Here is a 16,426-nt window from a genome sequence, read left to right as displayed (position 1 = left end):
AGATACAGAGAATATTTTAGGGCTACTAGATGGGAGGGGGGCTGGGGGAATTAGAGAAAAAAAGGCAAAGGGATTAAGAGGTACAAATGGATAGTTGCAGAACAGACATGGAGATGTAGAGTTTAGCATGGGGAAGATGGTTAATAATGTTGTAATAAATATGTAAGAGGGAAGAGGAGTACTAGATTTAGTGGGTGACTGCTTTGTGAGTTATGTGGATCTCTGATCACTATGCTGTACAACTGAAACTGGTATATTATTGTATGCCAACTATAATTGGAAAAAAAACTCATTGACTTGTACAATATAAATATGAGAAACTAATTGTGTATTATATTTCTTTTTTTTTTTTTTACACCTACAGCACCTGGTCTTCCTAAGTGGTCTCCCATCCAAGTACTAACCAGGCCCAACCCTGCTTAGCTTCCGAGATCAGACGAGATCAGGCGTGTTCAGGGTGGAATGGCCGTAGACTGTTTACTGTATTTCAATAAAGCTGGAAAAAAAAATAAGTAAAGGGAGTACTAATGGGTAAGAACCTTGGAGAATGGGAGAAACTGCCTCTAAGAGAAATATGTCAGGCTTCTCAGCCTGAGCCAGTAGAAATAAAAGTTTTCACTTGTCCTTGGGGAAAAAAAAAAGGAAAATTAAAAAAAAGACAATGAACTATATTTTACAAGTACCTATACCCATTCAATTTAAAAGGCTGGCCTTTAATCAGAGTATAATATTTCCTATTTTTTTGGTATTAAATTTTTCTTTTTTTAAGAAATGATTAAGGTGGTAGATGGCAGTTATGGATTTTAACCTATTTTAAATGTTAAAATTTATTTTGAAATTTTACCAAGTCTTATCTAGTCCAATCATCCATCTCCCTAGTAACCAAATCCTTCATTCTATGCATATTCACACATCCATGTTTCTTCGTGGGTGTGGAAAAGAAACATGGATGTGTGAATATGCATAGAATGAAGGATTTGGCTACTAGGGAGATCATCTCAATTCACTCCTCCATCAGTTCTGGACTTGGCTATTTACAACAACATCCAGCAGCTCTCTGGCTCTCTTCTCTTTATAATTTTACCTATATGATGTTACTAGGTTAATCTTCCTAAAATACTACTTTGATTATGACAGTCTTACAACTCAGAAATACTCTGTTCTACATCTCCTAGAGGATCAAGTCCAAATTCCTCATCTTGGCTTCCCAATATAATCCACCCTACCTTTCCCACCTCTCTCAGTGTTCCCCTACGTGAACATGTACCCTAAATCCTCTGCATGTTCTCATGTTCAGCCACTCCCTCTACTGGTAATATCACTGTCTTTTCTATTAAGTCCTACCTAGTCTTTAATATTTACCTCAAAACTCAAGAACGATAGCTAACAACTGAGCACTTACTATGTGCCAGACACTGTTCTAAGTTCTTAAAACATGTATTTATTAATTTAATCTTCATAACAATCGTAAAGAAAGTAGTAGTATTACTTCCCCATTTTACAGATTAAGAACCTCAAGTACATCATGTAACCCTGTTCACATATATAATGAATGGCCAACTGAGCTTTTAACATAGGCTGTGTGGTTCCAGAGTCTACGCTCAATCGTCATGCTAAACTGCCTAATAGTTCCAAGACTCCTTCTTTAACCATCCCAAGAGAAAATGACTTCTCTCTGAATCCCTGAACATGAAAGCTAATTTCTGTCTGTATTAGTGATACTATCACCATGACTCCAAGCTCTGTGCTGAAGATGAGCCAAAACCTTGCCTCAAGGAGCTTACATTCTAAAAACTAAAGGTTTGCTAATATCCCAATTAAAGAGAAATAAACTTGAGAAGAAAGTCAGTAAGAGAGAAGTTGCAACGTGGCCTGAGAATAAAGCAAAAGGGCCAGCTTCCCCAAACTGGTCCTGTGTCCAGGAGCTCACCTATACTGTTCCTGCTCATAGAGGTCGGCCACAATTGTCAGCAGACGGCTGATGAAGGACTCACTGCTATTTTCCTTGTTTGCTTGCGCAGCCAAAAGAGTACATCTCTTCTCTGTCTCTGCCAATTTCTTCTGCAGCTTGACATACTCTTGTCGGAGAAGCATCAAATGCTTCTCCAACTTGGCGACCTCCTCTGCAAGGGAAACAAATAATAAAGTTTACCATGGCAAGAGTAAAACAGATAGCATTCACTAATCCTTCATATAGGATGGCTACCAAAATGACAAGTCATATGGTGTTTCCTCTATTTCTTAGTGATACTCCTACAGGACCAAGAATGGTTTTGTTTCTGGGTGCCACTGGATCAAAAAGACCATCATGGTCCAGGGATTTCTCTTGTTTCCCTTGAAGATCAATATTCAATATATGACCACGAACGGACACACATAAAATGCTAACATGTACCTGCCCTGCTAATCTTTTACCATAAAGCCAGGAGTCTCAAGGAAAGAAGATAACCAAAATCACCTAGGAGGCTTTTTCAAGCCACTAGTAGTAACTTCTACATGTCAGATGCTGTTCTAAAAGCTTTCTGTGAATTCCCTCATGCAAGCTTTATGACAATCCCTGAGGTAGGTTCTATTACTAGCCACACTTTACAGATGAGGACACTGGAGCACAGAGAGATTAAGAATTTGCCCAAGGTCACGAAGCTGATTAGAAGTGGGGTTAGGAGGAACCCAGGCATTTTCATTCCAGGGCCTGCGATCTATTAACCACTACTCCACACTAGGTGACACCTGCCCTCCTTCAGGAGAGGATCAGGTCAGACAATAACGATTCAGATGGAAGCAAGTCATGTTCCACAGTTGTACTGGTTGAGAATCTTTATATTTGACTCATTCAATAAAAATTATCAAGTGTCTACTAGGTGTCAAACACTGCACAATGATAAGCAAAATCAGATATACCTTTCCTCAAAGCTTTTAGTTACTGGGGAAGGTAAACTTGTATATTATAATAACGATTATAAAAATCAAATGCAAAACTACAACTCTAATGAGTACTAGAAGGAAAGAACAGAGCTATGAGAACCTATAATAAAGAAATTTAACTTAGGACATTCATGGGAGGCTTCCCTCAGGAAGTAAATAGTCAAGAAAATTCTCCTTTAACTGGGCTCCAGAGTCTTGGTGAGAAATCATGCAACCATGTAAATTAGTACCTCTATAAATCGAGGTCTAACCACAGAATCACAGTGCTGCTATAATCATTCTCTGGGCCTCAGTCCCTTCGATCTTCTACTCCCCACCACAGATATTCCAAATCCTGACACCATTCTCAAGCCCATCTCCCACCCAATCTGCATTTTCAGCCAGTGTCTTGAGAAAACTAAGCACTTACTTCCATGTACCAGCAACAACTCCCAAATACTCCATGCTTTCTCACAGAAAGTATCTCCCTCTGGTCCAAGTTAAATCCTTCCACCTATGCTCCAAACCCATCACTCTCCTTGGGTCCTTTCCTTTATAATCAATCACCAATTCTCCAACAACTTCAATCTCTTTTAACTGGGTCTTTCTCATCAGCACATAAACCTGTTCAAGTCTCTATTAAAACAAAACCCTCCTTCTATGCCACATCTGACCAACTGCTGCCCTTCCATCTCTAGGTACCACACACCATTTCCGTACCCACTATTCCTCTGCCATTACCTCCTTCTGTCTCCAACATTCCCTTAAAACTCCTCTTATCAATGACCTTCTAATTGCCAAAAGCAATAGACACTTGCCAGTGGTCCTCCTCCCAGACCTCTACAACACAGCATATGATATTGTTGTCCAACCTTCTTTTCTTCTATTCTTTCAGCAACCACAATGCCACCCCCTCTCTCCGATTATGGTTCTCTGTCTGTCACATGCTTCTCTACACCCCTCCCAATGCTTGACCACTGACATTCCCCAGATTCTATCCTTGGCCCTCTTAACTCTATGTTCTCCCACAGCAGCTCCACCAGGTCCTTAGTCTATGCTTGAGACCAAAATCTAGGTGCCAATGATGCACAGATCCATCTCTTTAGACCAGATCTTTCTTCTTAGCTTCGTCTATCCATCTTCCCTATAGACATTTCTCCCTAGTGGCCCACAGGCACCTCAAATTCACTATGCCCAAAACAAAACTTCAAGCAAATTTGCTCTTCCCTTGTGTAGTCCCTATAGTAATAAATGATACCACCATCTATCCCAATTACCTGAAGATGAAATATGGGAGTAATCTTAGATGTCTCCTACTCACTCACATGGCCCCAATCCTTCCCCAGCTATAAAAAACTGACTTCACTATTTCAACATCTCTGGGAATCCTTCTTGTCTTTTGTATCCCCATCTCCACTATGATATTAATTCAAACCCTTGCTCATCATATCTGATCATCAATGTGAAAAGATTTACATCTGCATCTCAGAGCCTATCACAGGGCCTGACACAGAGGCTCACTAAATATTTGATCAACAAGTGAACAAGCAAAATCCAGTTTTATAAAAGCTCCCTTTCCTCTCAACTGTATCCCTCCCCCACCTGCTACCCAATAGCTTCTTTCTCTCCTTTTTTTTTTTTAAAATACCTATAGAACCTGGTATTCCTAGGTGGTCTCCCATCCAAGTACTAACCAGGCCCAACCCTGCTTAGCTTCTGAGATCAGACGAGATCGGGCACGTTCAGGGTGGCAAAGCCGTAATAATTACCTCTTTATAAACACAGATACAATAAAAAACGGATTTAAAAACACAGAATGGTTAAATAAACTACGTGGCTCATGAGTTTGCAGTTATTATGCAACTATTAATGTTTTCAAAGAAGTATATAATATTAAATATACATGTTCAAAGAATAAATATTAACAGAAAAAAGCAAGCTGTAAAACTAAATATATTTTATAATTCCAATTTTATTACAAATATTTACATATATGAGGAGTGAAAAGACAAATATCCTCAAAATATCAGCAGGTCTCACTCAGAAGGGGCAATATGGGAGATTTTTCTTTGCAATTTTCTGCACATTTAAGGTATCCTTTAACAGATGCGTTCTGTTTTCATAATTAGAAAAAAATGTTGAAGAATTTGTTTAAATACTAATAGACTGTCTTCTTCATACATATACTAGGGAACTTTTTGCTCCTTTTCTCAAGGATCCATGTTAAATAAATGCCTGGAGTCAAAAAACTGGATGTAAGTCTCAGGCATAAATCAGTCTTTGTGGAAAAATAAAGTAGAAGGCACTTCTGAGATGAAAATTTGCTTATAGTTGCTAACTGATCATTGTGCTCAGGATTTACATATCATATAAGAATTCCTATAACTAATATTTTTTAAAAATTTTGCAGTTATTTGGCCTAATATTTAAACCAAATATTGCTTTAAAAAACATTGGATAAAGAAAAACAGTACTTACAATGATCCTATTATAACATTTAAAAATCTCAGCAAGTAGCATTTACAACCCCTTAGATAGGACTTAGCTCTACACTTTTATTCTGGTGTGACAAATTTATAGAGGTCATTGGTTTTAAAGAGTTCTTCACAGTGACTGAGACTACAGAGCCATGAACTAGCAATTATTCACCTCAAAGGGGGAAGCATTTAACACAAAGCATTAAGTTGATGTGATGGTACAAATTTACACTTTTCTGTAGAGAAAGAAATGGAGGTGATTGGCTTCTTAAAGAAAAATTGGCATTGAATTTCTACGTGTGACAACAAAAAATGTAAAAGGAAACACATTAAGAATAACATTAAATTCTGTTCAAAAACTGCTATCGCTTGTAACAAATGAATCTGGTATCAGAAGTCATGATAATTATCTTTGAAGGAATGGCAAGAGTAATAACTTGGAGGGAACAAGAGGGTGCCTTCTGGGATGCTGATAACATCATTTTTAAGTTTAAATTAGTATTAGTTACATTCATGTTTCATTTTGATGATTCACTGAGCTCTCTACTTATGATTTGTTCTTTCCTGTATATATCTTATGCTTCAATTAAAAAGTTTACAATTTGATGTATACCTGTAGTGGGTTCTGGAGTCAAACTGATAGGGATCCAAATCCTTTTAGTAACTAGCTATGGGATAAAAAGTACATCTCTCTGAACTTTTGTTTCTTCATCTGTAAAATGGGGAAGAGGGGAGGGATCTACTTCTCAGTGCTACTGTGAGAATTAAATGACAACTACTGTGACTGGTACATACACTCAAAACTGTCAGCATTTCCTACACCCCCACCCTTGCATTCCACAATTACATAATTATTGGATAAATAGTTTAAATAATTATAATAGTTTCCAAAACATTTTTTTTTGAGTCATGAAAAACAGAATGGGATTCAAACGTTTTACTGACCTAGGAATTAAGACTGATCAATTAAAGTCATGGCAAATCAAAAGGCCATTATCAGAAGGTGCTGAACAAAAGTAAAAACAGAAATGGAAACACTGCTAAATACTAAAGGAGCAATTTTAAATACTGTATCACTGCATATATCAAGTCTGCACTGACAATTCCAAACCAAAAAGCAAAGCCTAACATACTTTAAAAATCATCACTACTATTCCTTTGGAAAAGATTCAGGTCAGGCTGGCCTTTGAAACAAACTCTCAAAGAGGCAACTCCTAATCTACCATAGTAAAAAGTCAGTCAACACTGACAACTGATCAATCTAGAAATAGCAGTATAAGCATTATCACTTAGAGGTAAATAAAGAAGAGCAGAGAGTAGTCTGGGGAGCAGACTAAGAGGTGACAAAATTTATTTTTTGTTACAAGCCTTATAAAATTATTTGAATTTTAAATCTATGTGCGCTTATAAAGCAAATACGCTATTTTAGGCAAATTTTAAAGATTATGGAAAATTACAATTATGAGGAAAAACAATTTTCTAATACCCAAGTGTAAGGGTTTTTATATATCACGAAGTTTTAGGAAGGGAAGAAATCTAAAGATCACCTTATTGGTTCAACTCCTAGACAATGAATCTGAGGAGGAGAAGGGGACAAGCCCATGACCAGCAGCTTACCCACCTCTTGCCTCTCAGACCATGCTCAATGACATTATTCCCAGGCTGGCTGCATCAGAATCACTCAGGCAGTTTAAAGTAGGAGAAAAAGAGCACCCAGATTCAGTAATCTGTAATGGGGTTGGAAAAAGTATACTTTTATAATAGCCCCAGGTATAGGAATGACTGCCCTGGAGAAAAAGTTCAGTCCCCAGCAAATATCTCTCCAAGTCACAAACAGACTGCTCTGGGAATACTCCTCTTTAGAAAAAAGATCAACTGAACTGCAATTTGTTCATTCACTGATTTGTTCAAAGATTTTCATCTCTTAATAAGACAAATGCTTAACCCAGTCATTCATTAAAAATTTATTGCACACCTATGGCGTGCCAGTGTCAAAGTAAAAACAAAACAAAACAAAACGAAAGCTTGGAACATGTCTTTTTGCAAAGTTAAAGGGTAATGGAGAAGATGGGCAATTAAACAAAACAATTCAAAAGATGACAGCATGAAGCAAGACTACCTTACTTAAGCTAGTACAAGGAAAGAAGTGCCAGAAAAGTGTTTTACTTCAAAAGAATTAAATAAAGCCTGTTAATGTTTGTAACATAATGGGCCCAGAAAATGCAAGGAAAAGGTTTGTCTTTTACACTTGGTCAGATTCTCCTTTTAAACTAGTTATCAGTCAATAGGTTTGTAGAACAGACATAGTACTTGGCTCTATGAGAAATACAAATAATTAGAAGACAAGACCTAACCTAGTCCTCCAAGAGCTCACTGGCAAAAATGTCTGTCACTCATCTGTCTCTGTTTAAGTCAACTGAAAAGGATGGCAAGAGTATACCTCATCTCGCTAGTTCAACCTAGTGGTTAAAGTTACATCCCACTTGCTGGAGAGAGAGCTTCCATATTTTCACAGGGGAAGCCTGTGGCTATGGATTGCAGATTTTTCTTCCATGAAGCACAGTGAGCTCTTTAACCTTGGTTTCGATCACACAATATTCTAGCCAACCTAAGTATTTTGCTCCTCAAGAGCTCCAACCCATCAAGGTTATATATAGTCTCAGTAACTCTGCATTTCCATGTCACCTAAACAAATTATTAATCTGCAAGTATTTACTATGCACTAAGCATTATGGTAGATTAGGAGTTACCTCAGAGTTTTTAAAAAGGGTAGTCTAACTTGTACCTCTTCCAAATAATGCAGCACCACAGGACTAGTATCAAATGAAAAATCAAAGAAGTATCTACAAGGAATTCACAAATAGGAGGAGCAAAAACTAGTCATAAAGAATCTGGATACTAATTTATGGGGAATTATGAGAACATTTGCCTTTAAGAGTAGAAAGTTGCTGATTCTTTTAACCCTTAAAATGAGATTATAAAAGTTTCCATCATCTTCTCAGAGTCCCTGTAAATTTTTTAAAATATCAGTTATATAAATATAATTTCAAAATCTACAGCAATAGCCCTAGTCTCACTCCAGAACTTCAGACACAAATTTCCATCTGCAGCCTGGACACTGACACAAGACATAAACTACAAAGGTTATAATCAGAGATGAGGTAAAAGAAAAGGGCTTTAGGATGATTTAGGGCTCTTATTTGTGAAAGTACAGATGCTCCCTGCCCAGCATCTTTTGTAGGGGGAAACCCAGATCACAAGTGCACCTATCCAGTGGTATTGAAATTGCCATACCATTTCATAATATAATGGAGAAAGCGCCCATAGCTGAGATGTTATTCTGAGGGGAATATTGTTTGATGGCAAACAGCAATGTAAATGTGTCCTTGAAGTGTCACCAAGGGGTAGTTCTTACAGGAAAAGAATTAAATTACCATTCTGAGAAATAATGAAGAGAAAAACATTAAATGTGCTAATACATATAAAGACCTTAGAGGAGCATCTGCACTCCAGTAAGTGGTCAGAAAATGTTCTCTGTTATCATTCTGAGAAAGGCGACACAATAGAGTCCTTAAGGGCATGTATTCCAAGTGACTGGGTTGGAATCTCAGCTTGCCTATTTAATAGCTATGTATTCTTGGGCAAGTTACTTACTCCTCTCTGGGCTTTGGATCTCAGAATGTTGTCGATGGTAGGTTAAATCATTTAGAACAGTGTCTGATTTAAAGGTTTACTACAACTACTTCTTTACAAAGTGGCTAGTTTTCAGCTGTGGTTTCTTCTTTCTCTTTCTCCAACATTCTTTTCGAAAAATAAGCCTAGAAATTTAAATAATAGATAAAACCTATAGTTTCACCAAAAGAGCTATATACTAGGCATCAGTGAAACATTAGCAGCTTGTATTATAATTTTGTCATATTTCTTTCTAAATAATACCCATCTGCCCTGCACCAATAATCTAAAGTCAGATATTTTGAATAGCTTTCTAACAGTTCATCAGTCTTAACCAAAGATGCTTGCTTGAGGGGAAAAAAAAAAAAAAGAAACCACTGCATTTACTATGAATAGCCCAAAATAAAGAGACTAATAACAACTGCAAAAAATAAAAAATAAAATAAAAAAATTAAACAGCAAGTCATGAGACAGAAAAAGAACCAACAATGATCCTTCTAGGTCAAGAGTTGGCAAACTTTCTGTGAATGGCTGGATAGTAAATATTTTAGGCTCTCCGTGCCTCAGTCTCTGTGGCAACTACTTAACTCTGCGGTTTAATGCAAAAGCATAAATAAATGATCTTGGCTATTCTCTCCCCTAAAAAAATTTTATTTATGGACACTGAAAATTGAATTTCACACCATTTTCACATGCCATGATATAGTCTTCCTTTGATTTTTCATCAACCATTTTATCTGTATATATAAAATCCATATATCTATATACATACACATACATACACATATATGATTCTTAGCTCAAGGGCTATATAAACACAAGTCTCAGGTCAGATTTAGCCAAAGGCCATAGTTTACCAACCCATTCTAGATGTTGGTAATGATAGCCAGAGCCAAATGAAAAGGGAAGAAAACAGTTAATCTGTTCCAAATGCCTAGAATTCTATATCCTCTCGCATTCCCTTACCAAAACCTGTGTGACTAAAATAGCCCTAGCATCTCTAAGATATCCTTCTCTCCAGGCTCACTTCATTACCCTTACAAACATGCTCTATTCCAAATAAACTTTACCACATGATTACAGTGATTCCTTGTCTATCATGCTCTCTTCCTTCTCCAATTTTTGAAGGAACCCCTCTTTAGTCACTGCTTCCTTCCTTACCTCCCCAATCTTTTGAAACTTGGCTTCCTTACCTCCCCAATCTTTTGAAACTTGACTTCGTATCATTATCCTAACAGGGTCTCAGTCACGATAAAATCACCAATGCAATTACCTTTTCCTTATCCTTCAAGGTCCTCAACATCTCTGCAGTCTCCAATTCTTAATCAGCCCATTCTTGAAATTCTTTTGATTCTGACTTACTAACTTTACTCTTCACGCTTTTTTCCTACCTTTCTTAGAGTCTACTCTGACTACTCTCTAAAAGGAAGCAGTACTGCAAGGTTCAGTCCTAGAATCAAACTTTTTCCAAATTTCCATTCTTTGAGGTCTCAAGCACACCCATATTTTATTGTCACTTCTATGTAAATGGCTCCAAAACTCTCTCAATAGCTCCTGCTAGAAGGATAACCTACTGGTACTACAAACACAAGCTCAAAAGCAAATTTAACATCTTCCTCAAATCAAACTCCCCTTCCTGCTTCCACTTTAATTTTTATTCAGATTTGAGAGTTCTGGCTGTACAGGCTGTGAAAATTCACTTATAATAGTACAGCAAATATATAAGATACTTAGGGATAAATTTAACAAAAAACCTGCAAGGCCTGCACACTGAAATTATAAAACATTGTTGACAAATTAAAGACAACCTAAATATGGTTGGCCTTCCATATCGTGGGTTTTACATCTGTGGATTCTACCAACTGCGAAATGAAAATATTTGAGAATATAAAAACCTAGAAAGTTCGAAAAAGCAAAACTTGAATTTGCCATGCACCAAGCACTATACTGAATCCACAAAAATGAAGTGATGTGTAGGCATGCCCTACTGTAACCTATATGCAATGTGGGTTATATGAAAAATACTATGGCATTTTATAAATGACTTAAGCACCTGTCGATTTTGGTACCCACAGAGGTCATGGAATGAATCCCCCGAGGATACTGCAGGACGACTGTAAATGGAGAATTATACAGTAATCATGAATTGGAAGGCTTAATATTTTTAAGATATCAATTCTCTACAAATTGATCTACATATGATTCAACACCATCCCAATTAAAGTTTCAGATTTTCTTTGTAGAACTAAACAAGATGATTCTCAAATTTAAATAAAAATGCAAAGCACCTAAAATAGGCAAAATAATTTTGGGGGGAAAAAAACGAGAAAGGTGTAGCACTTTACATGACTCAATTTCAGGACTTGTTATAAAGCCACAGTAACTGGGACAATATATTGACATCAAGAGACATTCAGAGCAATCGGGGAGAAAAAAGGTGGCACAGATGACAGAGGCTTTGTCCATCCTTCTTGTGAACAAATCCAAGTTGTGACAGAAACACAGAGCAAACACAAAGGAAAGTCACCTGGGATCTAGACGAACAGAAGCACTATGGCTTGGGAGAGAAATAATTAATCAACCTGCAATGGTAAAAGGTAGGAAGGGGGAAGACACAAGGCTGCCCAGTCCCAGTGGCTGAGTGGGACTGAGGCTGTGGTAGGGGCTGCAGCAGAAGCCTCTTAAAGAGGCCGTGTCCACGAGAGGACTTTCGCAGTGATGGACCTGTTGCTCTGACAACCAGCGCCGGGTTGGTTCTGCAGGGAACACCAGGGACTTACAAGAGGACACTGAGTTGTCGGAGTGAGAGCCGGAGGCGAGGCTCACTCCTGGACAGTAGTGCCTGCAGTGTCCATCGCTACTCTGTAGAACCCTCCACCCTCCTAGTGTGCGGACACAGCACCGCCATAACCAAGATGTCATCAAATTGGATAACAGAGGTCACTCCGCCCAGAAGATTCCCTGAAACTCTGCCCCCTTCAACTCCTGGCCCCACTCTAGCCACATTCAGGTGTGTCCTCATCCATTCAGGTGCTCCTTGCTGAGCAGTGCCAAGACGCCACACTGGTGCAGCAGCTGGCCTCGGTTTCCAGTGTGGTTTCTTGAGGCAACTATAAGCACTGCATCTGGAGATTGTTTGTTGAATCTTAACAGGTGGCCTCGGAGAGGCACGGGCTGGGGCTAAACTTGGCCTGCAGCTGAACCCCTTTCAGGACTGTGCCACTAGACACCAACTACACAAAGCCACACTACTAAGACCGGCAGACTTAGGAGCTTTGCTTAGTACACAGAAATGGACACAGAAAAAGGTAGCCAAAATGGGAACACAAAGAAGCAGAAACCATATGAGAGAACAGAACAGAGACCCCAGAATAATGGAGTCAAGCAATCTAACAGATGCGGAGTTCAAAACACTGGTTATTAAGATGCTCAATGAACTGAGGGGAAGTGTAGACGAACTCAGTGAGAACTTTAACGAAGAGATAAAAACATAAAAATGGAAATGAAAATTATAAAAGAGAACGAGTCAGAGATGAAGAACACATGATCTGAGATGGAGAGTATATTAGAGGGAATCAACAGAGTGGATAAAGAGGAAGATCAAACCACCGATATAAAGGATGGAGAAGCCAAGAACATCCAAGCAGAAGAGCAAGAAAAAAGAAGCCAAGAATATAATAATTTAAGGAGCCTACGGACACTATTAAATGTAAAAATATCTGTGTCATAGGAGTACCTGAAGGAAAACAAGACGTTGAAGAGCTATTTGAAGAAATAATGATGGAAAACTTCCCTCACCTGGTGAAGGAAATAGACATACAACCCCAGGAAGCTCAGAGTCCCAAGAAAAAGGAACCCAAAGAGGCCCACACCAAGACACATCATAATTAAAATGCCAAAAGTTAAATACAAAGAGAATCTTAAAAGCAGCAAGAGAAAAGCGGTTAGTTCCCTACAAGGGAGCACCCATAAGACTGGCATGTCAGAAAGGCTTGGCACAGCATATTCAATGTGATGAAAACCCAGGATCTACAACCAACAATACTTTATCCAGCAAAGCTATCATTTAGAGTCGAAGGACAGATAATGAGCTTCCCAGACAAAGATAAGCAAAAGGAATTCATCAACACCAAGTCAGTATTACGGGAAATGTTGGAGGGGTTCTTTGAGAAGCAAAATCATGTATCGAAACAGGAATAAAGAGTGGTAATAACTACATTCCTATCAACAAGTATCTCAAATGGAAAAGAATTAGGTGCTCCAACCAAAAGATAGAGTGGCTGAATAGATAAGAAAACAAGACCCCTACTTATGCTGCCTACAAGAGACACACTTCAGATTAAAAGAAACATGCACACTGAAAGGAAGGGAATGGAAACCAAGATATTGCCTTGATGGACCTAAAGAGTATTGCACTGAATGAAATGAGTCAGATAGAGAAAGACAAATATCGCAGTATTTCACATACATGTGGAATCTAAAGGACAAAATCAACAATAAAAGCGGAAATAAACATGTAGATACAGAGAATATTTTAGGGCTACTAGATGGGAGGGAGGCTGGGGGAATTAGAGAAAAAAAGGCAAAGGGATTAAGAGGTACAAATGGATAGTTGCAGAACAGACATGGAGATGTAGAGTTTAGCATGGGGAAGATGGTTAATAATGTTGTAATAAATATGTAAGAGGGAAGAGGAGTACTAGATTTAATGGGGTGACTGCTTTGCGAGTTACGTGGATCTCTGATCACTATGCTGTACAACTGAAACTGGTATATTATTGTATGCCAACTATAATTGAAAAAAAAAACTCATTGACTTGTACAATGTAAATACAAGCAACTAATTGTCTACTGTATTACGATAAAGCTGGGGAGAAAAGACATACAGAGCCACCGAATAGAATAGAATCCAGAAACAGACCTACACATATATAGCCAAATTTCTGACAACAGTGCCAAAGCACTTCAGTGAGGAAAGGATAAAGAGACTGGAACAACTGAGTATCCAAAGGGGGAAAAGTGAACATTCACACAGATCTAAATGTAAGGGTAAAAACTATAAAACTTCTAGACTAAAACATAGAAAAACTATTAGTGACCTCAGATGAGGCAAACTATATAAACTGGACAAAACATGACATGAAAAAAAGTTGGATATTATCAAATTTTAAAAATTGTTCAAGACACACAAGAAAGCGAATAGGCAAGCCAAAGACAAAGAGAAAATATTTGCAACACGCATATCCAAAAGACAATGTACCAAGACTATATTAATAACTCTTACAACTGAATAATAATAAGACGGGGTGGCTCCATAATGTAGTGGTTAGCACGTCTGCTTTACATGCAGAAGGTCCTCAGTTCGTGCCCCAGGTGGAGCCACGGACCAGACCCTGGGTGCGCCAGGACCCGGGTAGATGCCGCAAGCGTGTGAGAGGAGACACCCCTCCTTCAGCAATCCAGTTCTTAAGGGAAAACGGCAACATCTATAGGTCAGGGGTGGAAGAGAGGGGAAGGGAATTAAAGACGGGAAAAAAATAATAAGATAACCCAATAAAAGAAGGCAAAAATTGAACACTTCAAAGAAAATAAATGCATGGCAAAAAAGCACATAAAAAGATGTACATTATTAGTTATTAAAGAAATGAGTATCAAAACCACCATGAGATACTACTACACACCCACCAGAATGGCTAAAATTAAAAAATATTGGCAAAGATGTGGAGAACTAGAACTCTCATAATTGCTAATGGGAATGCAAAACTACACAGCCACTTTGGAAAACAGTTTGACAGTTTCTTATTAGATAAACATACACTTGCCTTATGACCCAACAATTTCACTTCCAGCTATTTACCCAAGAAAAGTGAAAAAAAATATGTACATAAAATCTGGAAACTGAAATGTCAAGCTGGCGAATAAACAGAAATTGCAGTATATACACAGTCATGGACCACTTAAAGACATTTCGGTCAACAATGCACCACATACACAATGATGGTCCACTGTAAATGTAAACACATAAACACATATCTAAGTTTGTGATGTTGAATGAAAAGGCTGGACCTGGCTACAATGCTGAATTTACTGCTAACTCTGGGTGATTTAAATAGATGAGAAGGCTAAGCATGTTCTATCTGCCCTGTGTCCACCTGTGACTGGGGCCAGAAGTTGGTAAGGGAGGGAGAGGAGTGGGCAGGGGAAGAGGCGGCCTGGGAACCTGCCTCCTGCTTGTCTCTACACATACACACACACACACTCACTTTATCTTTTATATAGTATTTTTACTGTACCTTTTCTATGTTTAGATACACAAATACCATTGCCTACAGTATTCAGTACAGTAACACGCTATTCAGGTTTACAGCCTAGAAGCAATAGGTTATACAATATAGCCTAGGTGTATAGTAGGCTATATACCATCTAGGTTTTTATAAGTGTACTCTATGATGTTCACACAATGACAAAAATCGCCTAATGATGAATGTATCCCCGTCATTAAGCAGCACATGACTGTAATAGAATACTACTCAGCCATTGAAAGGAACAGACTACATGCAACACAGTACCTCAAACGCATTATGCTAAATGAAAGAAGCCAGACACAAAAGACTACATACTGTATACTTTCATGTAAAACTGTAGAGAAGACAAACTATAGCGATAGAAAAGCAGATCAGTGGTTGTCAAGGCCAGCGAAATGGAACTGACTTGCAAAGGAGTTCAAGGCAACTTTTTAAGATTATAGACATGATCCATATCATGATTGTGGTGGTGTTTACACTACTGTAAATATCTGTCAACTGATGAGTTAAAAGTGGTGGATTTTATTGCTTGTCAATTATGCTTCAATGGTTAATATCCCTTGGGGATGTATCATGACATCTTTCTTCTTTTCTAAACATCACATCAACATTTCCTTGAGGCCTCAGCATCATTCACACACATGTAACCAGTCATCCTTCTGATCCTTCCCCTCTCCATTCTATTCTACACAAATCATGATTAATCTTCCTAAAACACAGCTCAAATAACAAAACTTCAGCTGGTTACCCACTGCTTACAAAAGTACAAGTTTCCTACTGAGGCACTCTATTTCCACTAAGAAGTTTCTTGAGGGTAGGAAATGTCTTATTTATCTTTGTATTCCATCAGCAATATTTTGAATTGTGTGGCGTGGTCTTTGAGCATTCAGAAACTGCACACAAAGGAATTTTAGAAATATTATCACTTAATAGGTCAAATTACATGGCATTGCTTGAAAAATGACCTCCATAATATCCATGTCCTAATTCCTGGAACTGGTAAATGTTACATTATATGGCAAAAAAAAGGGGGGGGAGGGGGTCACTGCAGGTATGTTTATATTAAAG

General features: G+C 38.1%; 1 protein-coding gene, 1 non-coding gene and 1 pseudogene across 6 annotated transcripts in view; all 3 read right to left on the bottom strand.

Moving 5' to 3' along the window:
• Positions 1 to 16,426, bottom strand: part of ANKFY1 (ankyrin repeat and FYVE domain containing 1) — an 81,095-nt gene that overhangs the window by 56,955 nt on the left and 7,714 nt on the right. For 4 of the 5 annotated variants that reach the window (XM_011359790.2, XM_011359791.2, XM_023530455.1 and 1 more), the window contains exon 2: positions 1,931 to 2,123. In XM_011359790.2, coding sequence (XP_011358092.1) covers positions 1,931 to 2,123 — 193 coding nt within the window. Of the gene's footprint in view, positions 1 to 1,930; positions 2,124 to 14,502; positions 14,540 to 16,426 lie in introns of all 5 variants that reach the window. The other variant, XM_023530454.1, reaches the window with a different exon arrangement.
• LOC111739541 lies at positions 356 to 474 on the bottom strand. The gene has a single exon (XR_002780293.1). It is a non-coding gene; the product is annotated as a 5S ribosomal RNA (ribosomal RNA).
• On the bottom strand, positions 4,550 to 4,668 carry LOC111739461 (annotated as a pseudogene).

The sequence above is a fragment of the Pteropus vampyrus genome, unplaced genomic scaffold (genome assembly GCF_000151845.1).
Source record: "Pteropus vampyrus isolate Shadow unplaced genomic scaffold, Pvam_2.0 Scaffold50, whole genome shotgun sequence".
Taxonomy (NCBI): Eukaryota; Metazoa; Chordata; class Mammalia; order Chiroptera; family Pteropodidae; genus Pteropus; species Pteropus vampyrus.
This window is presented reverse-complemented; position numbering and strand designations above follow the sequence as displayed.